General features: G+C 36.9%; 1 protein-coding gene across 1 annotated transcript in view; it reads left to right on the top strand.

Moving 5' to 3' along the window:
* WDPCP (WD repeat containing planar cell polarity effector) overlaps window positions 1-24,133 on the top strand; it is a 264,252-nt gene that overhangs the window by 185,717 nt on the left and 54,402 nt on the right. The window contains exons 12-13 of the mRNA XM_027773331.1: window positions 3,416-3,604; window positions 7,640-7,763. Of these exons, the coding sequence (XP_027629132.1) occupies window positions 3,416-3,604; window positions 7,640-7,763 (313 nt within the window). The remainder of the gene's footprint in view (window positions 1-3,415; window positions 3,605-7,639; window positions 7,764-24,133) is intronic.

Consider the following 24,133-nt stretch of genomic DNA (forward strand, 5'->3'; position numbering starts at 1 on the left):
CTCCCCCCCCCCGACAAATTAAAATGCATACATAAATAAAGTTGAATGAAATAAATCTTTTTTAAAAAAAAAGAATGTGCATTTTTTCTGTCGTGAAGTGTTTTATAGATGTCAATTAGGTCAAATACATAGTGTTTTTCAAGTATTTTCCATATTTACTGATTTTCTTTTTATTTCTTTGTTTTGTTTTGGTTTTGCTATAGGGCATGTGTACTTGCCAGAGAGAGAGAAAGGGAAAGTGAGAAATCAACTCCCATGCCACCCCAGGGGAGCCGTCCATAGCACAGTCTCTTTTCCTCTCAGGTTTTTGGGCACGCATGCACATGAGCAATTTTCATGCCACTGGGTCTGGGACTCAGAGTGCAGTAAGCCATGTGGGAATCTAGTACCTTAACCACCAAGCCACCAGCTAGCCCCTGTTTACTGATTTTCTATTTACATGTTTCCTCAATTAGTAAGAGAGAAGTACTGGAATCTCTAACTATAAATATAGACTTGGTTTTTTCTCCTTTTATTTCTGTCAGTTTTTGCTTTATTATTTCAGAACTCTGTTATTAGGTGCATTTAAGGATTGTTGTTCATGAATTTTAGACCTTTTGTCTACCTTTTAGAGCTGTAGGTTAATTTATTTTTATCTCTCAGCACTTGAAAAATGCCTTACTGTTGTTTTCTGGTTTGCATAATTTCAGAAGCAGAGTCTATGATCATTCATGTTTGTTTCTCTGTATATCCTGTGTCTTTTCTATGGTTGCTTTTTAAGGTTTTCTCTATTATCACCTTTGTAGTATTTTATTATAATTATATATTGGCATTTCTTCTCAACAGATCAGTTCTTTTGTTACTAGCAGAAGTATTGCTGAGGGTATAGAGTCAACAGGTTTCAAATATTTTTGATTTCCTGCAACATTCTCATATATTAATTAGTATCTACTGCCAAGGAACCACCCTGGTTCATGAGAATTTCCAGTGCTTAACTACAGACTCATGAAGGCTTTTGGACAGTTATATCCACTGTATTACCAACACAAAAGGAATGGTAAAGTTTTACTGCTTAGTATAGTCAGGGCAATTCTCCAGATTCTCTATCAAGTTCAGTCCTGTTAGATATAGTACAAATTTTTATTTTGATGTCACTTACAGTTAGTATGAAGAATTTCAGCATTTTTGGGACCAACAGCTACGTCGCTGGATTCCCATGTAGTTGACCACAGTTCAAGTCCCAGACCCAGTGGCTTAAACTCACACTGGGTACATAATGCATGCGTACCCAAGATCCCGGGAGGAAAAAGAAGGGATTGCAGCGTGGCCATCCTCACTGGGGGTTGATTTCTCGCTTTCCATCTCTCTGTCTCTGTCTTTCTGGCAAGCGCATGTGCCCTATAGCAAAAAACCTCTCCCCCCCCCAAAAAAAAAAAGAATTTCAGCATTTTTCTCGTGAACTAATGGATTTTTAAAAATCCTGAAACCTGTAACTACTTCAGTTAATGCTGATGATAATAATAAATGACAGTAATATTTTATAATACTTTATAGTTTACAAAGTAATTTCATGTTCATTTTCCCATTTAGTTTTATGATTATTGGTATTGAGAATTTGTTTTAGACTCATTTAAATCAGTAAATGCTGACTGAAGACAAAAGACTTGACAACTAGTTGAGTTTTTGTTGTTGCTGTTTTGCCAGAGGGTAAGTGCACTCACCAGAGAGTGAGAGAGAGTGAAAGATAGAAAGCAAGCAAGCAACCCCCCAATGAGATATCCTCATGCCACAATCCTTTTGCCTCCATTTCTACATCCTGTAGGATTTTGAGAATTTGGGACATACAGACACGCACACCCAGCATGTTTTTCAAGCTACTAGGGCCAGAATTTGAACTGTGGTTAGCCATGTAAAATCCAGCTCCCCATACACTGTAGTCAACTGCTGCACTGTGGGGCCAACCCAATAGCCATTTTTTAAAAATTGAAAAGCAAAATAAAGCAAAACAAAAACCTCTTTTAAAGCCATAGTACTTATTGTCATTTGATACACAGAAATTATTGGTTTTAAAAGAGATCTGCATGGGACCAGCAATTAGTGTAATGGCTATGTCGCTGGACTCCCATGTAGTCGACCGCGGTTTGAGTCCCAGACCCAGTGGCTTAAACTCATGCTGGGCGTGTGCACGTGCGTGCCCAAGATCCTGAGAGGAGAATAGAGGAGACGGGATTGCAGTGTGGCCATCCCCCTGTGGAGTGATTTCTCACTTTCTGTCTCTCTCTCTCTCTCTTCTTTCTGGCAAGTGTATACCCCTATAGCAAAAACCTCTCCAAAAGAAAAAAAAGAAGAAAAGGGAAAAAAAAAAAGAGATCTGCCATATTTAAAAGACAATAAAACTGGAACAGAGTGCTTTCCCTTCAACCTTTGTTTTATATTTGTAGTCTTCTAAGATTGAAAGTGGATCTTGGAGGGTCAGCAGGTGGTGTGGTGGTTAAGGCACTGGACTTTCATATGGTCAACTGCAGTTCAAGTCCTGGATCTGGTGGCTTACTTTCTTACTTTCCCTCTCTCTCTCTGTCTCTCTCTGGTGAGTACACGTGTACCCTATAGCAAATTTAAGAACAATGATAATAATAATAAATAAAATTAAATAATTATGGGGGAGGAGTGGATCTTGAGCCAGCTCCATGGCCTAGGGTTGAGGCAGCCACATCCTATATGGCCAACTGTGTAGTTCTAGTCTTGGACTGGCAGCTTGAGAAACATACCTGGCATGTATGCAAGCATACCCAAAATCTCTATAAAGGAGGGAGAGAGAGAGAGGCGAAGGATTGTAGCATGATTATTCTGCTTCGGGGTGTTTTCTCCTCTCCCTTTCTGTTTCACTGTCCCTCTCCTGACAAGTGCAGTCAGCCTCTATCACACATACATACAAAGTGGATCTTTTTTCATTTTAAAAGGATAAACAAATGTGTTCATTATACCAAGATATTTTATAGCAAATGTTAGTTGTGAAGGAGATCAATCGCATATTTCTAACACATAAGAAATTATTACAGTTCTTGGGAACCAGCAGTTAGCGTAATGGCTATGTCACTGGACTCCCACGTAGTCGACCGTGGTTCGTGTCCTGGACCCGGTGGCTCAAAACTCACGCCGGGCGCGTGTGCGTGCGTGCCCAAGATCCCGAGAGGAGAATGGAGGAGAAGGGATTGCGGCGTGACCATCCCCCCTGGGGGGTGATTTCTCGCTTTCTGTCTCTATGTCTCTCTCTGTCTGTCTGGCGAGCGCACGCGCCCTACAGTGAAAATCTCTAAAAAAAAAAAAAGAGAGAGAAATTATTACAGTTCTTTTTTTTTCCTTTATGGAAAAGTTAACTCTGCTCTTATTATTTTTTCTTCTTAAAGATGCCCTGGTTTTACATGTTTTATGACAGGTATCTTTACTCAAGGACAGTTGGGCCTGGTTGACATCATCTTCCAGTATATTCACTGTGATGAAATCTGTGAGGCGTTAAGCATCCTGAGCGGCATGAACTGGGATACTATGGGCCCCCAGTGTTTCATCAGCATGAGTGCCATTGTAAATCATCTTCTCAGACAGAAGCTCACGCCAGAGAGAGAAGGTCAGTTTAGAAGGGAATCTGTTTCATAAATGGGTTCTGTATATATATGAAGTACATTTTATTGGGTTGCTTAAGTTTTGAGGACTTTTTATAATTATGTTAATGCCCTATTAAAACCGAAAGGATCAGATATCAAATAATTGCTCCCATATGGTACTTACTGTCTAGTATTTGTCAACATAAAAAACAACTTTTCTGTATATGCCTGTGTTAGAACTCACAATGAAGTGATTGTATAATTCAGTCTAAGGTCATGTGTGTGACTATGCTCATAGTTCAAACTTTGATCAGAAATTTCATGTACTTTCTAGGGTCTGGTAGACAGAGGGTCTCAAATGGAGATCCTTATTCCGCCTTCATGTTAACTATGCACATTTTATTTTTACTTCCAAGTCCTTTGTCCAAGTAGTAGTCCTTAACACTCACTGTGTATGTCAGAAGAGTAGCCTGACTACTCCGTCTCACCTTCATCCTTCTAACTTGTAGTTCTGATGTCCCTCTCCCTCTGCCTGCTTGCATTTCCCTTCCTTTGCTCAGTAAGTAATTTTGCCTGTAGGGATTTCAGATGTTTATTGTCAAATGAGAAGTAAGATTTTTTAAAAGGATATATTACTTATAGTAATGAAATAAATCTTTATACTTGACAGTTATACAGTATGTTTTTTTTCTTACGAGTTTTTTTACTTAATGTAAAATGAACCTAAACATCCTAGCATTCGCATCTTTATTTCATGGGAAATCATGGCCAATTAGAAACCAACCCTAAGTAATTTACAAAGTATGGAGGAAAGGAACTGTGTCAAAAGGTTCTTACTGGCAAGGTTTTTCTTTTGCATTATTTTCTTTGCGGTCTTATATATAAGATTTTCTTATTCCAGTTTATTGCATTTTTTTTAAGAGAGAGTTTTGCTATAGGGTGCATGTGCTCGCCAGACAGACAGAGAAAAACAGAGAGACAGAAAGCCATGCCACAATCCTGTCTCCTCCATTCTCTTCTCTGGATCTTGAGCATGCATACACATGTACCCAGTGTGAGTTTTAAGTCACTGGATCTGGGACTTAAACCATTGCCAACTACATGGAAGTCCAGCTTTGTAGCTATTATGCCATCTACTGATGACTGCATTTTTTTTTAAGTTTGTTTTGTTTTGCTTTTGCTAGCGGGCATGTGCAGAGAGACAGAGAGAGATACAGAAAGACAGAAAATGAGAAATCATCCCCACTCAGGAGGAATGGCCATGCTGCAGTCCCTTCTCCTCCATTCTCTCTGGATTTTGGCACACACACACACAAGTGCCCAGTTTGTTTCAAGCCACTGGATCCAGAACTCACACTGCTGTCAGGCATGTAGGAGTCCAACAACATAACCATTATACCTTCTGCTGGTCCCTAGTTTATTGCCTTTCTAAAATAAACAGTAAGTTGTTTGGACAGAATTCTGTAAGTAACCTTGATTTTTTAGAGAAGAGCAGATAGTAAGAACATGCTCCTCCCAGAAGTCTGTATCATGGGTCTTGACCCAGCTCAGAGAAGGCCCACAGTAATGTTAATTGCATGTGGTTTTTGGAGATAGCCCCACCCATCTGTGGAGATTTCAGTACTCTTACAATGAGAAGGTACTTACTACAGTGCTTGACCCACAGTAGGTACTCAATACATATTAAAGAGAAAAGAATATAACTCCAATATTTTAGAGTGCAAGGTATTATTTTAATATATATGCCTTTAGAATTATCTTAAGTAGGGACTAGCAGGTGGCATAATGGTTACATAGCTGGATGGCAGTTCAAGTCCCAGACCCAGTACACACTGGGCACATGTACATGTGTGCCCAAAATCCCAAGAGGAGAATGGAGGAGAAGGGATTGTGGTGTGGCCATCCCTCCTGGGAGGTGATTTCTTGCTTTCTGTCTCTCTATCTCTCAGGCGAGTGCACGCCCCTTTAGTAAAAATCTTTCTTTACAAATGAAAAAAGGAATTATCTTAAATTTTATTTCTTAGTATTGATATACGCTGAAAATTGGGTACATACTGAAACAATTTTTTAAAAAGAAGAATCCTTAAAGAAAGCCTACTTGAGACCAGCAGTTAGTGTAAATGGCTATGTCGCTGGACTCCCACGTAGTCGACCGCAGTTCGAGTCCTGGACCCGGTGGCTTAAACTCACGCCGGATGTGTGTGCATGCGTGCCCAAGATCCCAAGAGGAAAATGGAGGAGAAGGGATTGCAACGTGGCCATCCCCCCTGGGGGGTGATTTCTCGTTTTCTGTCTCTCTACCTCTCTCTGTCTGTCTGGCGAGCGCACGCACCCTATAGCAAAAACCTCTCCAAAAAAAAGAAAAAGAAAGCCTACTATGATACACACTATATAAGAGATCTTAAATTTACAGTTAAGGAAGAAATATAGAAAAGATAAAATATTGAAATATTGACCCTTAGAACATTGAGAAACTGCTAGCCCTTAGTGTATTTGTGTTGTAAGATTACTGTGTTGTAAGAAAGATTATTAGGGAATACACAAATGGGTATTATCAGATTCTTGCCTTAATAAAGGATATTTTCAAGGAACCATATTGGGGAGATAGGGAAATAAAAAGCTTGTATGATACTAGGCTATTAAAATGAAATGCTTGCATGATGCTGAGCTATCAGAATATGTACATTTTAAGTAGGTATGTGCATTTTCCCCCAAGTAACTATAAAACACATTTCTAAAACATTCAGAATTCTTCTCTGTTGAGATTTATTCTATCTGAATCTAACAAATTTGACATGGTAATTTGTTTTCCTTTTATTAGTGGAACCCAGTGAGCTCTTTTATTTGTAGCTGTGTTGTGGTTATCTTTGAGATCTTCATTTCTGCCTTAAACATCAAGCTGGGCTATCTAATGAATCTATAACTGTGCTGGGAGTTACGAGTATTCCATGTAGGTTTGAACATTTCAGATGTACGAAACATGCTGTCAAGAAAACAAGCAATGGCAAGAGAATCTGGCTTGTTTTCACAATAGCATTGCTGTATTCAATTTTAATCTAAATTGACTGCTGCTTTGAAAGAAAATATCCCTAAAGTTCATCTTACTTTAGTGTCTAGATTTGAGATTAAAAAAAGAAATTACTAACAGCTTAGTCAAGTCCATAGCAATTACTCTGATGAGGTATTTAATACTTTCAAACCCAAATATGCCTAAAACTAAATAAGGAATTGTTTATTCAACCCAGTGTTAGTAGCATAAAAATCAGGGGAGTCTTACTGTGAACTGTAGTGTTTTCATACATACTCATACTCTTACTATTATGGTAATTACCAAACTTCCAGGTATTTCTGAGATGAAACACAGCCCCATAGGCATGTCTTGGTAAAACTGTGAAGTGGGCAAAATGTGCCTCCCCCTCCCCGGCCCTGACATCTAGCCCTCCAGTTTATTAAAACCTGCTATCCAACTCTTCTTTCCTCTTCCAGGGGTGTTAGTTTCACACTTGAACAAAATCTAGAATCTTGTTGTTTAAGGCAGGATTCAGCGAAGATACAGGGACTTTCACTGTTCTCTTAACATTGTTATAGAAAGATATTCTAATTCCATTAAGGTTATTTTTGTTCGTATTATTTTTTAAAACATTTTTACTATACGAATTTCAATTCCTGATGGGAAGAAGGTTAGTTTTCTCCTTTCAGCTAAAGAGAGTAAATGTTGAGCACACTGAGTTGATTTTACTGGAAATACTAGTTCAAACTGTGTTAGTTTGATGAGTCACTGTTTTAATTACCCATTTGTGGTGAGAGGTTGGTTCATTATGGATTTCTTCAGTTTTGACAGCTTTTTGTTGCCCAGAGTCATTGTCAGCTTTGCCTCAAGTGAAAGTTTATACACAGGTTTGTTTTTGTACCAGCTGTCATATTTCAATTTCATCTTTCCTGCAACAAGCTCACATTTCATCCAAGTTCGCAAAACCTGACTGACTGCAAACATGAGTATTCTGTTGTAATTGAAGGAGTTTCACTTGTTTTAGTGCTGCTATGTTTGAATTCCACAGCACAGCTTGAGGCAAGCCTTGGAACCTTCTATGCTCCCACAAGACCACTTCTGGATGCAACTATATTGGAATACAGAGACCAAATCAGCAAATATGCAAGGAGATTCTTCCACCACTTGCTCAGGTGAATGGTATTTTTCAATCAGTTAATGTCAGACTAATTACGTATTTAAAGAGCCATCTTCTTTAATTAGAATATCCCATAATATGACTGTTTCCTAACAGTTTGACTCCTAAAAGAAAAACAGATCTCTAATATTCTTTATTTAATTTACCCTTGTTTTCCTTTTAAGAAAATAATTGAATATTTTTAAGGTTTTACATCATCAGCATTCTTTGTAATATTTTCTCCTTTAACTTGAAAACAAAATACATAAAAATATTAACTAAATTGTGTGCTCTTAGCACTAGAGAAATGTTTTTGTTTTAATCGAAGCTAAAAATATGAATGAGCACTAAAGTTCTGAGACAGTAGTCTGCTTTATTTTCAGAATTGTTGTAGAGAAATTTGTCATAATCTCATATAATGTGGTAAGTTTCAAACTTCACTGTACCTCATTTTCTCTGCTTTAAATATATTTATTTATATATATTTTTAGCAATATTTTCCTTTAACCTTAGAAACTATGTGAAAAAATAGATAATAATATTAAGATATTGCTCTGAGTAAAACATTGTAGAAGTTAAAGGACAAGTATATATAGCATATTTCATATATAAAATTCAAAACAAAGAATGAGATGGGTAGATGAACAAAGAGATAGATGAATAGAAGGAAGGAAGATGAGTGGATGGGTAGATAAACATTTAAGGATACCAAAAAATATGGCAGTACTGTAAATAAAAGCAAAGGAGTGCTCAATACCAAATTTTAGAATAGTCTGGAGTAGATGAAAAGAAATATGATAAAACAGATATAGGGAAACTTCCAAGGTATCAGTAATATTCTGTTTCTTAAGATGGGTGGTATATATTAGGGTTCACTAAAAATTACTTTTGTACATAATATGTTTTATAAGAGAAAGTAAGAATTTTCAGCCAGCAGCAGTGGCTCATTAGTAACACAGCGTTCTGTGATGTCAGACCACCTTAGTGCGTCCTGGCTTCACATTTAAGGTCTACCAGTAGATATATGTGTCTGTTATATAGGCTGGCTGGGCTAGAGGTGGATTGTGGCATGAGGACTCCGTTGGGGGTACCTGTCTCTCTCTCTCTCCTTCTTTCTTTTTCGTGGAAGAAATAAAATGGTTTTGAAAAAAAGAAGAAAGTAATAGAATTTTCCATACCCAAAGGAAGTATTATATCACAGAGTTAATTTTAAGTATTAATTTTACTAATAATTTATTTCAGTGTGTATTCTATTAAAGACTTCCCTGTATATTCTCTCCTTTTTCTTCTTAGAACAAACTTATTAAAGAAGTATTATCATTCGGGACCAGCAATTAGCATAATGGCTATGTTGCTGGACTCCCACGTAGTCGACCGCGGTTCGCGTCCTGGACCCGGTGGCTTAAACTCACGCCAGGCAAGTGTGTGTGCGTGCCCAAGATCCTGAGAGGAGAATGGAGGAGAAGGGATTGCGGCATGGCCATCCCCCCTGGGGAGTGATTTCTCACTTTCTGTCTCCCTGTCTCTCTCTCTCTGGCTGGCGAGCTCATGTGTCCTATAGCAAAAACTTCTAAAAAAAATAAAGAAAGAAAGAAGAAGAAGTATTATCATTTGACAAATGAGTAAACTAAATCATAGATTAGTGGCTTGCATAGATCAAACAAGTTATTGGGCCGAGTTTCTTGTTCCTTATTCTCTCCTTAGAAGCATTTATCGGGACCAGCAGTTAGTGTAATGGCTATGTGGCTGAACTCCCATGTAGCCAACCACAGTTCGAATCCCGGACCTGGTGGCTTAAACTCACATCAGGCACGTGTGTGTGCATGCCCAAGATCCCGAGAAGAGAATGGAGGAGAAGGGATTGTGGATATATATATATATATATATATATATATTAGATGCCTCTTTGTAAAGTAACTGGAAATTGTCATTCATTTAAGAGTAGACAGATTGATGAATACTCTCCTCTGCTCAAAAAGAGGAGGGGGGGACTTTAGATTGATTAAGGTTTGAGGAGCCACAGTGTTCTGTAGATATTCATGTTTAAGACTAATTATATGAAATAGTTGTAGTTGGAATCATTATTTTGTTTAATCTGCTGTTGAAAAGTTCTGTTTAGGGAAGAAGAAACAGGCTAAGCGCCTTTCAGATTGATGAATACTCTCCTCTGCTCAAAAAGAGGAGGGGGGGACTTTAGATTGATTAAGGTTTGAGGAGCCACAGTGTTCTGTAGATATTCATGTTTAAGACTAATTATATGAAATAGTTGTAGTTGGAATCATTATTTTGTTTAATCTGCTGTTGAAAAGTTCTGTTTAGGGAAGAAGAAACAGGCTAAGCGCCTTTTTATATACATGAAGTACTAGACTTGATTTACTCTCTGCCCTTTGGCTAGTCATTTTAATTCTTAAGTAAGTAAGTAAGTGAGTAATAAATCATAAATGAATGAATTAATGAATAAGTCCTAAATGGTAAGGCCATCATAGAGAATTTTAAATTAAAAATGAAGGAAAGGATCCCCCACTAAGATTAGGAATTAGATTAGGGATGTAGCTAAAATCATTCAGATGAGACTGAATATACCTAAGTCTAGACTGGATATTTTTTTCCTTCTTTATTCACGATGGGGCAGAGATGTACAAGTGAGAGGGAGAGAGATAGGATTCTGGAGATGCCTCAATCTCCTGTACTATAGTCCTCCAGCCTGCTGGATCCTGGGTACTCATGTATATGCCCCGTGTGTATCAGGCCACTTTGGGGCCCAGGATTCCAAATCGTAGTCTGATCTGGCTTCTCTTAAGCAGCATATTACTCCTGCATCACAGAACTGGCCCAGGATCAGAGTCTTTTCTAAATGGGAATAAAATGTTATAGTGATTTTAATTTCCTCCAGCATATAAAGCATGAGGTCATAGCATCTATTTGTGATATAGACAAGTATATTATGTTGATTATTAAAATAAATGTGTAACTGGAAATTGTCATTCACTTAAAAGTAGACAGATTGATAAATACACATTCTTGTTTTTGTCTTGACAGTAGAGGAATTCCAAAGACACATTCTTACATTTCTTGCTATTTTTGTCTTCAGCAAGTACAAAAAATTACCTGAAGCCCTTCCACCAAACTCAAATAATCTAAAATTACTTCTCATGGGTGTTTCTGACATCTTTTTCTATGTGTTTCATATGATCAATTTTCATAAAGAAATGCTGCTAGAAATGTAAATCATGCTGCTAACATTAAAGATAGAACATAGTAGAAACACAATCTTGATGTAACTAAATAAAATTTTTATTATAATAAAAAATTTTAAAGATGGTACAGTATAATCCATAAAATCATTAAACTGAAAGACATGTACATAAAGAAGGCAAATGCTACTTTGCCTAAACTAAAGATTGATCATTCACTTTTCAGGCACCATGAGATTGAAGAGTATTTCAGAAGTACAGAACAGGGAACTATTAACAAGTAACAGTTTTTTTATCACAAGCAAATAGAAACTGTATTAGGAACTCCTAAATATTGATAAAGGGCAAACATTTTAAATAAATGTGTCACATATGAAGCTTATTTTACTGAGATAGACATGTAACATGTAATAAAGAATGAATCATTCATTTTAATATACTTTTCCTTTTCTTTTAAGTTTTTTTTTTTGTTTTTTGTTTGTTTGTTTGTTTGCTATAGGGCACAGGCTCCTGGTGAAAAGAGACAGAGAAAGGGAACGTGAACAATCACTCTCCCCCCAGGTGAGATGGTCACGCCACAGTCCCTTTTCCTCCATATTCTTCTTGGGATTTTGGGCACATACACACATGTGCCTGGTGTGTTTTTAAAGCCACTAGGTCCAGCATTCAAACTGCATACTCAGCCTTGTGGGATCCAGCCACCTTAACCACCACACCACCTGACTTACCCATTTTTTTACCCTTCTTCTTAACTATGAGACTATTATCTTGTGACTCAGTGATATACTGTGATTTTGGCACAGAGTTACGTTTTTTTAAAATACTCGCAAGTTGTTTGGGAAAGGGAGTATTATTGCCTAGAAATAAAAATACCATGTTTATGAATTATTTGTGGGGAAATTTACTTATGTCTATACTGCCCTTTTCATTGCAACAAAAACAAATATTGATGAATGGAGGAATAGACAGATATGTAATGAAACAATAGTGTACGATGATATTGGTACAGTCTAGGTGGTAGATATATATTCTTTCAACTTTGCTGTATATTTGAAAATTATTATAGTAAGATAGAGAAAATAAATACTGGAAGCATTATTTACACTTAGAATTCAGAAATAAAGCATAGTGTTTTGGAAATGATTCTTAGTTCATGTAAAATATGTATGATAAGCAAAAAAACAAAATGACTAAAATAGTTGTTAACTAAATCCTTTTTTAAAAATATTTTTAAATGTAGTCATAATAGAATACATGCATGCACAGTGAGAGAGAAAGAAAGATGAGCACCTTCCACAGGGTCTGGTATGGTCTGGTATGATTCCCATCCTCCTGTCCTCTAGCCCACCTGATCTTGGGTACTCACATGTGTGCGTGGTGTGTTTCAGGCTGACCAGGCTGAGGGTTCAAACTGCATTCTTGCCGTATGAGATCCAGCTTTTGTTGTGCATGGAGCTGCCCCACCAAATCCATGTCTAAATGGCTTTTTCAGTTATTCTTTTCAGCAATGGAGCATAAATAGTAAATAAAAAAAATTATATCAAATTATTTCAAAGAATATTAAAACTAAAAATGGTACCTAACAACATTCAGAAAATAATATAGAATGTTGTGCAGAAAAAAACTTCCAGATCAGATCATCTAAAAATGATGGATAGTGTACTTATTACATATAGAATATCTGTTGAAAGCATGGCTGAGAAGGCAGGAAACAGAAATATTCAGAGACTGAAATGACAAAGATGCTTGATTTCATAAGGGTAAGCTAACTCAAGGGTCACCTTGAGGCACCTGCAGGCAGCTGGCAGTGAGGTGCTTGGTTTACATATGCTGTACATTCAGAGGATAGAGACAAAGCCTAGGGCTCCAGCAGAGTGGGAGATTAGAGACAGAAGAACAATCTCAATTCCTTACAGTAGTCTAGAGTCCTATAGACCTAAATCCACTGTCCTCTCATTCACTTCTTCAGCCAAATTGCTGAGATTCAACTCACATTTTGCCTTTTCAGTGAAGCAACTTTATTTAAAGCTGAAGTCCAGTCATCCCACCACCCATTCCTCCCTAGCCCTTGTCTCTGCTTATTCTCCCTCATGGCACATGTCACTGCCTGACATACTATGTATTTTACCTACCTATTCATATTCGTTTCCATTACTATAACATAAACTCTATGCTGTCATGGGGTTTTAGGGTTTATTTTGTTCATTGCTAAATACCTAGCTCTAACAATAGTGCCTGGCACAGGGCACTCAGTAATTAATTGTTGAGTAAATAAAAATTTTTTAAAAATAAAATTTTCATGGATTTTGTAATCTAGAATGGTAAATTACTGTGAGTGTTTATTCATGAATAAAGTATAGTCTCAAGCTATTGAATACGATTGTGTATACATGTCCATTAAGTCAAGCTTTTAACTATATTGTTCAAATCTGTTATTTCCTTATTGATATTTTATTTGCTGCTTCTATCAGTTACCACAGGAAAGAGTTAGAAAGTGGATTTATCACTTTGTTTTGTAATAATTTTTTGTTATATTCCTTGTGAATTAATTTTTCTGTCAATATTTATCTCTAGTAATTTCTACTAATGATTTTGTTTTAAAGACTATATAACATTGCTAAAACTACATTGGCTATCTTTAGGGTATCCATCTGTTATAATCCCTTTTTTCCATTCTCTGACTTTAAATTTTTCTATGCTTTAGGTATCTTATAAAGAACTTTTTAAAAAATTTATTTCTGGCCTGGCCCCATAGTGCAGGGTTAAGTGGTGTGCATTTAGAGCTGGATCTCACATAGCTGATCAGAATTTGAATATTAGTCCAGGAAGCTTAAAAATCACCCCGGGTATATGTGCATGTGTGCCCCAAATTCTGACAAGAACAGAAGACTTGAAATCAAACTAGTGAATTGGAGCCAGCAGGTGGCATGGTTGTTAAGGCACTAGACTCCCACATGGCTGACTGGCTGCTTACTTTCCTACTTTACCCTTTCTTCCTCTCCTCTCTCCGGCCAAAAAAAAAATTTTTTTAATTAACAATATAATAATAATAACAAATAGAATTAAATAAATAATTCTTTTAAAAAAATCAAACTAGTGAAGGGATAACTCAGACGCAGTGCTGAGAGCAGACCTTAGAAGATCAGAGACAAGGGGACCCAGAGATAGATGGCATAATGGTTACATTGCTGGATGTAGTTGACTGTGATTCAAGTACAGACCCAGTGGCTTAAACCTCACGCTGGATGTGTGTATGCGCATGCCTGACATCCTAAGAGGAGAATCAAAGAGAAGGGATTGTAGTGTGGCCGTCACCCCGGAGGGGTAATTTCTCACTTTCTCTCTCTGTGTCTCTCTCTGTCTCCCTGGCAAGCACATGTGCCCTTATAGCAAAACTCTCTTAAGAGAGAAAGAAAGAAGGATCAATCAGGGACAAGGAAACCACTTGGGAGGCTATTGCATAATCAGTGAGGAGCATTGTTTTTTGTTTGTTTGTTTGTTTGTTTGTTTGTTTGTTTAACAGCAGATTGGTAGCAAAAAGGATGAGGCTTGAGTGGAGTTGTTTTGATAATTTGGATTGGATGAAGGGTATGACAACCTCAAAGTCAAAGTGACTTTAAGTGTTGGGACTTGAACAGTTAGAAAAATAGCGTTGCTATTGACAAGGCTGGTAATACTGCAGAAAGAACAGGTATGGGAGAAAAGCCTGGGAGTTTGTTTTTGGACATGTTAAGTTTGAGTGAGGAATTCAGAAGTGAGTTCTGGGACAGAATTATGAAGGGAAATATTCTTACAGTGTTTACATTGGAAAAAAAGAAAGATTTAAAATTAAGCAGCCTGGGCCAGCAGGTGGCATAGTGATTAAGGCTCTGGACTCTCACATGGTCTACTGTGGTTTGAGTCCTGGACCCACGTCAGCCACATGTGTGTGCATGCCCCAAATTCTGAGAGGACAGTGGAAGAGAAGGGATTGCACATTGCCATCCCCCCAGGGGTGATTTCTCACTTTCTTTCTGTCTGACTCTGACGAGCACTTGTGCCCTATGGCAAAAATCTCTCTCAAAAACAAAAAAAATTTGAGGAGCCATACAAGTTTTTAAGAAATTCAAGGAAATTGGTAAAATAAACCCAAAGAATGTAGTAAGAAGTAAAGATACATTTATAAATTAATGTAACAGGGTTGGCCTCATGCCTCGTAGTTAAGGGAGCCAGATCACACATGACTAACTGTACAGGTTGAATTCTGACTCTGGTGGCTTGAAAAACACACCAAGTGCATGCATGCTTGAAATTCTGACAGGGTGGACAACTGAAAGAGAAAAGACTGCAGGATGACCACACTCCATTTGGGAGTGCCTTTTCTTCCTTTCTCTGTCTCTCTCTGGTGAGTATACCATGCCCTCTGGCAAAACCAAAAAAAAAAAAAAAAGATTTTTGTAACAGAAATCAAAATTATAAAAGAGCATTGATAAAGCTAAATGGCTAAATGTTGGGACCAGCAGTTGGTATAATGACTATGTCGCGGGACTCCCATGTAGTCAACAGTGGTTCGAGGCCTGGACCTGGTGGCTTAAACTCATGCCAGGCACTGGTGCGTGCGTGCCCAAGATCCCGAGAGGAGAATGGAGAAGAAGGGATTACAGCGTGGCCATCCCCCCTGGGGGGTGATTTCTCGCTTTCTGTCTCTCTGTCTCTCTCTGTCTTTCTGGCGAGCGCACGCACCCTATAACAAAAAAATATCTAAAATAAATAAATAAATAAAAATAAAGCTAAATATTTGTTCTTTGATAAGATTAGTAATTAGTAAAATAGAAATAATGAAGGCAATATGCTGAACCACTTCATGACAACAACGTTTAAAAATTAGGTAAAAGGAAAAATTTATTTTTAAATTTTAAGAATGATTTTATTTAACTTTATTTATCTATTTAAATTTGACCATAGAGAGACAGAGTGAGAGAGAAAAAGAGAGAGGGAAAAAGAGGGAAAGTGAGAAAGCAAACCACCATGTCCGGGACTCACACCTCAGTTGGCCATGTGGGAGTCCTGCACCCTTAACCACCAGCCAGCCCCCATGGAAAATTTCTTAGAAAAATATAAATAAAGCTGACCAAAGAATAAATGCAAGATTTGAATAGCCGATAACCATTCAAAGAAATTGGTAATTAATATTTTTCCCACAAAATAAACCACAGTTCCAGAAAGTTTTTTCTTTTTCATTTCTTCTCTTTTTAATTTGCCAGAGAGCACATGTGCTCACTGAAGATACAGAAGGACAGAGGGAAAGTGACAAAACAACTTCCAAAGGGGATGACCATGTCACCGTTCCTTTTCCCCCATTTCAGTATTTTGGGCATGCATTCATGCGCATCTGGTGTGTTTTTCAAGCCGCCAGGTCTAGGACTCAAACCATGCAATCATCAATGCGAGATCCAGCCTTCTTAACCTCCATGCCTCCAATTAGCCCCAAGAAGTTTTTAACAAGTAAAGTTTCATCACTATATTCAGAAAATTATTTTTTTTATGTTTTAGTCTTTTTTTATTCCTTAGACCATAGTGTGTGTGTGCTCACCAGAGGGAGACAAAGAGGGGTGATGTTTAGGCTGCAGTTCCTTCTGCTCCATTCTCGTTTTGAGATTTAGGGCAAACATGCACAAGCACCCAGTGCTTTTCAAGCCACTGGGTCCAGGATGCATTTGGCCATGCGTGAGTCCAACATCTTAACCACCATGCCGCCTGCTGGTCCCTCCTTTAGTCTTTTTTAAAATGCATTTTTTACATAGTTGTAATCCTTTTAACATCTTTAAAAAATCCTAAGAGAGTTGATTGACTACAGTGGCATTACTAGAGACTTTTGCTCTCTTTGATATGGACTCAGATGTAAAGATTGTTCAACCCTAGAAAGGTCTACACACATCTAAAAAGACCCTTGTTTAGGGAAAAGATGAAAGAGCAAAAGGAGAAAGTAAGCAGGTGGGAACTGCAGTGAAACCTCACACCCTTAACGGAAATCACCTAGGAAGATGTGATTCCCTAGATGAAGGAGCTAGTTTTCTTGTGGGCCCAGTTAGGGCTGTTTGGGAAGGAAACTTGTGGGAATGAGGGCTCTTTAGATTTCTTTCAAGGGGTGAGGGGTCCTTTATCACAATGACAGTTCGAAGGAAAATTGTGATACCAATCACTAAATTAGGAAACCAAACAAAACTGACAGAACATAGGTACAAATAACTTGAAGGCTATTCTGAGAACAAGTTTTGTATACCTGGCTCTTTGTCAAGACTCCCCTTTGATAGATAAGCAGGTGTGCGAGCAAAGGGTGTGACCCAAAACTTCCAAGCTCTGTTGCACCTGGCAGTCTGTTTCTCCTTTACAGCACTACCTCCCTGAATGTAACTGTCCCGGTGAAGTAAATCTTTAGGTTTGCTTATGTCCTAAATTATGATGTGTCTGAAAATCAAAATGGGTAAAAACTGCATCATTACAAGGAAAACCATGATTATCTGGAACGCTCTCATCATAATTACTCTATTCCATTTGAATGATTATACTGGCCTTCAACTTTCTTTTGTCTGGTGTCAGAGAAATAGTCTGGATTCATTGTGGAGATGGACATAGGAGTGAGGATAGTCTGTTTATTAGGCATGATGCTGAATGAACTTTCCTTCACCCTAGTCATTATTTTTATCATTTGTGAAGTACAAAGTTTGTTTTCTGCCTATATTCTCATTGAAGTGTTTGTCTAGAACTGTTTGTTTACACTCATTTTCTCATGCTTGTAACTCCTTACTGTCTTCTCTGTTACTCTCCTACAGTGAGTAATGTCCTGGGCCTGTGAATGGACTGCTTTTCAAAGTAGGGAACTGTGTCTGCAGACCCACTGCACTCCTTGACCAGGAGAGTTGCTGACCTCAAACCCCAGACTTGCCCCTGCTGAGGGGGTACCTTGTTGGAAATTGGCACCTGTGGTTTTCATACTTAATGAACTTCATTTATAGAGCAGCTTTAGGTTTACAACAAAGTAAATGGGAAATACAGAGTTCCCTTACACTCTGCCCCCATCTTCTTGTCCAAAAGTCTGGTTCTCTTTAGTTTGGCAGATAAGAGGGATTAAAAAAAACTAGACCATGTTTATATCCTGTCTTATATAACTGAATGTTAAGTGCATTTGAGTTTAGCACTGGCAGGAATATAGAAATAGAGGAAGGAAGGATTGTGGCATGACTGTACCCCATGGGGGAGTTCTCGCGCTCGCTCGCTCTCTCTCTCTCTCTCTCTCTCTCTCTCTCTCTCATTCTCTCCCACCCTTCTTCTCCCAGCAAGCACATGTGCCCTCTAGCAATTAAAAAAAAAAAAAAAAGATCTGATTCTTGGCTCTTGGCACTCAAAACACTTTATAAAATCTAGGAAAAATTCTGCTTTCTTAGATATTCTTCCCCCTTGAGATCAGAAAAAGAAACAAGCAGAGAAAATAACTTATTAGGCGTATTTTATTTATTGCAGCTGCAGATCTTATAGCTCCAGGGAAGACCCTGATATATAAAATATGAACATCAATAAATAAATTTCAGAATGTCTAGCTTATATGAATTATATTTGTTTCCTTTGTGTTTGATACAGTGTAGACATAACTTAAATAATCCTTTACTCTTTTATTACACGTTCAAACTTAACAGAAACTCAAAAAACTATGAACAGATGATGTACTCTTATTTCTAATTAGAGCAGGTACTTTCAAGCACCTGTCCCCTAGAAGAGACAAGGATAAGTACCACTCATTTCCTATCTTTTGAGTTCTCCCTTCCTCACAGATAAGCATATTCAGATACCAAATTATTCAGTTTGCTATTGGTTCTCATCCTTATTACCCATATCATTACATTTATAGAGAAAGGTACCTGAATTTTGTCAGTACCTGGAGAACTGAGGATCATTTGTCTAAATTATAGGATGGTGACAAATATTAACTTGCCTCAGAGACCACATTCTGAACCTCAGCAGTGACAAAGTGGTTGGAATAAAAGACATTATTTTTATGAAATCTTTAATAAACATCCTGATCACATGTGGTTATATAATGATATACACTTATCTTTTGGTTCATAGGTTTATTAAAAAAAAGTTGTTTAAACATAAAACTCTTCCATTAATTTAAGTTTTTCTCATTCACAGACTGCATGACTATTACAGTTTTTTAGAACACCAAGCTATGATTTTTCCAAAACAAAAATAGATTTCTGCTTGTAGAAGTAACACATGATTTTTCTCACACAACGTAAATATCAGGGCCCTCTTTGCATGTTAGTATGTTTAGATCTACATCATACACTGGAATGATCACTTCCATATTTTATTCAACCACCTACCTATATATGGATAATGGACTAGTTCCAATTTTTGCCATAATAAACAATATTACAATAAACATTTTATATATATGTGTAGATATATAATATATATCTTAAATATATCACATCTTTGTGCATTCATATATATATATACATATCACATATGTATCATATGTATATCACATACATATCATGTGTCACATACACACATATCTTTGTGCATTTATCTGATTATGTCCCAATAATAAATTCCTGTATGTGAAATTACTGAGTCAGAAGTTACATTTTTAAAGTTCATATTGTCAAATGGTCTTGTCATATTATGAAATTATTCATCTCCTCACACCCATAGTTGATAATAGTCAATTTCTTAAAGTATTAACAATTAATTAGGTGAAAATTGACACCCTGTTGTTTTGATACTTAATGAACTTTATTTTTAGAGCAGCTTTAGGTTCACAACAAAATGAGTGGAAAATACAGAGTTCCCTCACTCTCTGTCCCCATCTGCTTTAATTTTAATTTTTTTAACTGATGATGATTATATGCATTTCATACACACACACTGTTTATATTATTATGTGGATGGCTACTATTTAATGTGTACCAGTTAAAGGTAAGGGCTTTATAAACATTTATAAACATTTCATCTTCTCATCCTGATACATAAGCATATAGTCCTGTTTTATAGATGTGTGTGTATGTCTCTCTCTGGTCAAATTAAAATAAATGAATGAACAAATAAAATTAAATAAATAATAATTTTTTTTTAAAATCCAGATCATTCGTTAATACTGAGCCTGGGTTTTAAGACAGCTATCAGCAAGAGCTTCAAAGCAAATGTCCCCTCTGTAATGGGCTTAAGCCCTGTCATTTGCCACAGTTTCCACCATTTCTTATTACTTCTTACACATAGCGTATTAAATATGTTTCTATTGCCTGCTGGTCCTAAAGGCATTTAATTTATGGGCTCTATTTATTTCCAATAATCTATTTCTGTGTCCATGCTGTTTCAATTACTGTAGCTTTGTGCATAGTACCAACAGTTCTTCAAAATGTCCCTGCCTCGTAATAAATTTTTAAACTTTCAGATGCACGTTAGGATACTTCTGTTACGCTCTAAACAAGCAAAGTCTTATCCTAAGTATTTTGATTAGAACATCACGAATGGGCCAGCCAGTAGTGTGATGGTAAAGGTGGCTGGATTGCACATGGCTGACTATGCAGTTGGTGCCACTGACATTGGGCGCATGTGTCTATGTGCCCAAAAGGAAAAATGGAGGAGATAGGATTATGGTGTGAACATCCCCTATGTAGGGGGCTTTCTCACTTTTCCTTCTTTCTTTCTCTTTCTCTGTGTCTCTTTGTCTCTCTACAGCAAACACAAGCAGCCTCTAACAAATTTAAAAAGAATATCATGAATGTATGTATTAGTTCTAAGAAGAGTAAGTATCTTTATAATGTTGCTCTGTTCTGTTCAAAAATAGGTTCTCTCCATTTATTCAATTTTTTTCTTTTATGTTCCTAAACAATAATATGTTTCTTATTAAGTTTACACCTACATATTCTGCTGACTTTTCTGCTGTTTTCACTGGAAATTTTTATTTTCCCTTTTTTTTTAAAAAAAGAATTATGTATTTAATTTGATTTATTATTATTTTATTTTGCTACAAGGGCATGTGTGCTCACCAAAAAGAGAGAGAGAAAGTGAGAAACCGGGCCACCAGGTCCAGGACTTGAACCATGATCAGCCATGTGGCAGTCCAACACCTTAACCACCACATCACCTGCTCCCCACTTATACTTTCTAACTTATGATTCCCAGCATGTAAGAAATGATGGGTGTCTGTATATGTATGTGTATACTAATTTTGTATGGATTATTCTTTTAAACTTTAGAAAATCATTTCCAGTAGTTTTGCAGATGAGTATTTCTGACTTTCCAAATTGGACATCATGGTCCACAAATAATCATCATTTTCCCCACCTTTCTTCCTATACTTATGCCTCTTATTCTTGTCTAGTAAATAAGCATTAAGACATTAAGATGTCTTTGTCTTATTTGTAATATTAATGAAAATGATGCTACTCCTTAATATTTAGCATGATACTATCATTTTGAAATATATATTGGACTCTATTTTTCTTTTTAAGATTGTTCATTTTTCCTGAGAGAGAGACAGACAGAGACAAGCACTCCCAATAGGGTCACTATACTACAGTCTACCCCAGCCTCAGCAAGCCTGGATCATGGGCATGGGCACCTGGCGTGCTTGGTGTGCAGAGGGGGGCCTTTGGATGGAAACCAGGGACCTTCCAATGTGAGTCCAGCCGTGTCACCTCTGCACCACTGTCTATTCCCTCATACTGTTGTTTTAAAAATCATGTTAACAAGGCCAGCAGGTGGCATGGTGGTTAAGGCACTGGATCCCACATGGCCAACTCTAAGGTTTGAGTCCCAGACTGAGGGCCTAAAAAACACATCAGGCTTGTGTACATGTGTGCCCCAATTCCCAAGAGCAGAATACAGGAAAAGGGAATGGGGTGAGGGTATCCCCCCTGGGGCATGATTTCTGTCTGTTCTCTGTCTCTCTCTGGCAAGTTCATGTATTCTATGGCAAAAATATCTAAAAAAAAAAAAAAAAAAAAAAAAAAAAAAAATTTAAAAAAAAATTTTTTTTTTTTTTATTATTTTAGCCCAGTTACCATACCTGGTATTCCATCAAAGGCTTACAATTTAGGAGTATATATTATTTGTACCATAATGTCACATAATCTGATACATGAGATAGATGATGTTAAATCATCTACATTTTTTTCCCAGAGGAAAATGTTCCCCTCTTCTGCTTGGATATCTGTTTCATTTTATTCTAATGTTAATACATAAACTTTTATATTTCAGAAGAAAAATACTTTATTAATCACAGAAGGTTTTAATTTGTATCAACTATCAATTTCAATTAAATATGTAAGATCAAGTCAAATAAACTCTGTAAACCTTTATATAATCTGTATATTATTACAATAAAATCAAAGAGAGGAAAAATATTTTGTGATTTGTAGCAAAAATTAATACATCATACCTGAGAGGCATTTTTGATGTAGAATAAATAAGGTCTAAGCTAGACCATTCATTTTTTTTGTTTGTTTTTTGAAAGATTTTTACTATAGGGCATGTGTGCTCGCCAGAAAGACAGAGAGAGACAGAGAGACAGAAAGCAAGAAATCACTCCCCAGAGGTGATGGCCATGCCAAAATCCTTCTCCTCCATTCTCCCCTCGGGATCTTGGGCACCCATGCATACGCGCCCGGTGTGAGTTTAAGCCACCAGGTCTGGGACTCAAACTGCAGTCGGCTACGTGGGAGTCCAGCAACATTGCCATTATGGCAACTGCTGGTCCCATTTGGTTTTGAGTCCTAGATCTCAACCTACTGTGTCACTTTGACTTCACTGTTATTTATATATATGTAGAAAAAATGGGGCTAAAACACTAAACTGCCAATATCACTGGGAAGCTGCAAAGACAATAGAAAGAAAAGATATGAAAGGAACTTGAGGTTTTGGAAGTGCCACGATTTAAGAAGAGTAGAGAAATTGTCTGTTTCAATGATGGAAAATCCAATTTAATTTTACCTACATGTCTTTTTATATTGCTGGAAAAATTTCTTGCAGTACTCTCTTTGTTTTCAAAATCTAAAACTTGACTAACTTAGGTTTTCCTGGCCAACCAACAAGTTCTTGAGGTCACTGTTTTACTCCTCCTATTTTGCCTTGAAAATCTGTTTCTTTGTAGGAACAAAACTCTCAGTCTGGAACATTTACAGTCATTTAATGGATTCCACGTTCTTTCTAGCAATAATTTTCCTATAAATCAGGTATGTGTGTTTCCCACTCCCCTAATTCCTGAAAACAGTGTTATCGATAATCCTATTACGAATTACTCATTTTCATTTGTAAATTGTTTATCTGCCTTTACCATCATAATTACTTCTCTCTTTTTTTAACTTTGTAGCTATCCATGCAGTGTAAATTTTTATTTTTATTTTTTAAATTTATTTTATACATTTGATCAATGTATGTCACTTGGTTTGTGAAGTGAATTTACCCACCACAAATATACCTCACACCAGTACAGCTGAAGGTACTATACATGTTATTATCAACAGACAACAATTCATTTCTAAGTCCCATAATTTTTGTCTTTAATTTCTTTCCTATTAAGTTTACACCTACATATTCTGCTGACTTTTCTGCTGTTTTCACTGGAAATTTTTATTTTCCCTTTTTTTTTAAAAAAAGAATTATGTATTTAATTTGATTTATTATTATTTTATTTTGCTACAAGGGCATGTGTGCTCACCAAAAAGAGAGAGAGAAAGTGAGAAACCGGGCCACCAGGTCCAGGACTTGAACCATGATCAGCCATGTGGCAGTCCAACACCTTAACCACCACATCACCTGCTCCCCACTTATACTTTCTAACTTATGATTCCCAGCATGTAAGAAATGATGGGTGTCTGTATATGTATGTGTATACTAATTTTGTATGGATTATTCTTTTAAACTTTAGAAAATCATTTCCAGTAGTTTTGCAGATGAGTATTTCTGACTTTCCAAATTGGACATCATGGTCCACAAATAATCATCATTTTCCCCACCTTTCTTCCTATACTTATGCCTCTTATTCTTGTCTAGTAAATAAGCATTAAGACATTAAGATGTCTTTGTCTTATTTGTAATATTAATGAAAATGATGCTACTCCTTAATATTTAGCATGATACTATCATTTTGAAATATATATTGGACTCTATTTTTCTTTTTAAGATTGTTCATTTTTCCTGAGAG

This window comes from Tupaia chinensis, unplaced genomic scaffold, assembly GCF_000334495.1.
Source record: "Tupaia chinensis unplaced genomic scaffold, TupChi_1.0 Scaffold000341_1, whole genome shotgun sequence".
In the NCBI taxonomy this organism is placed as follows: Eukaryota; Metazoa; Chordata; class Mammalia; order Scandentia; family Tupaiidae; genus Tupaia; species Tupaia belangeri.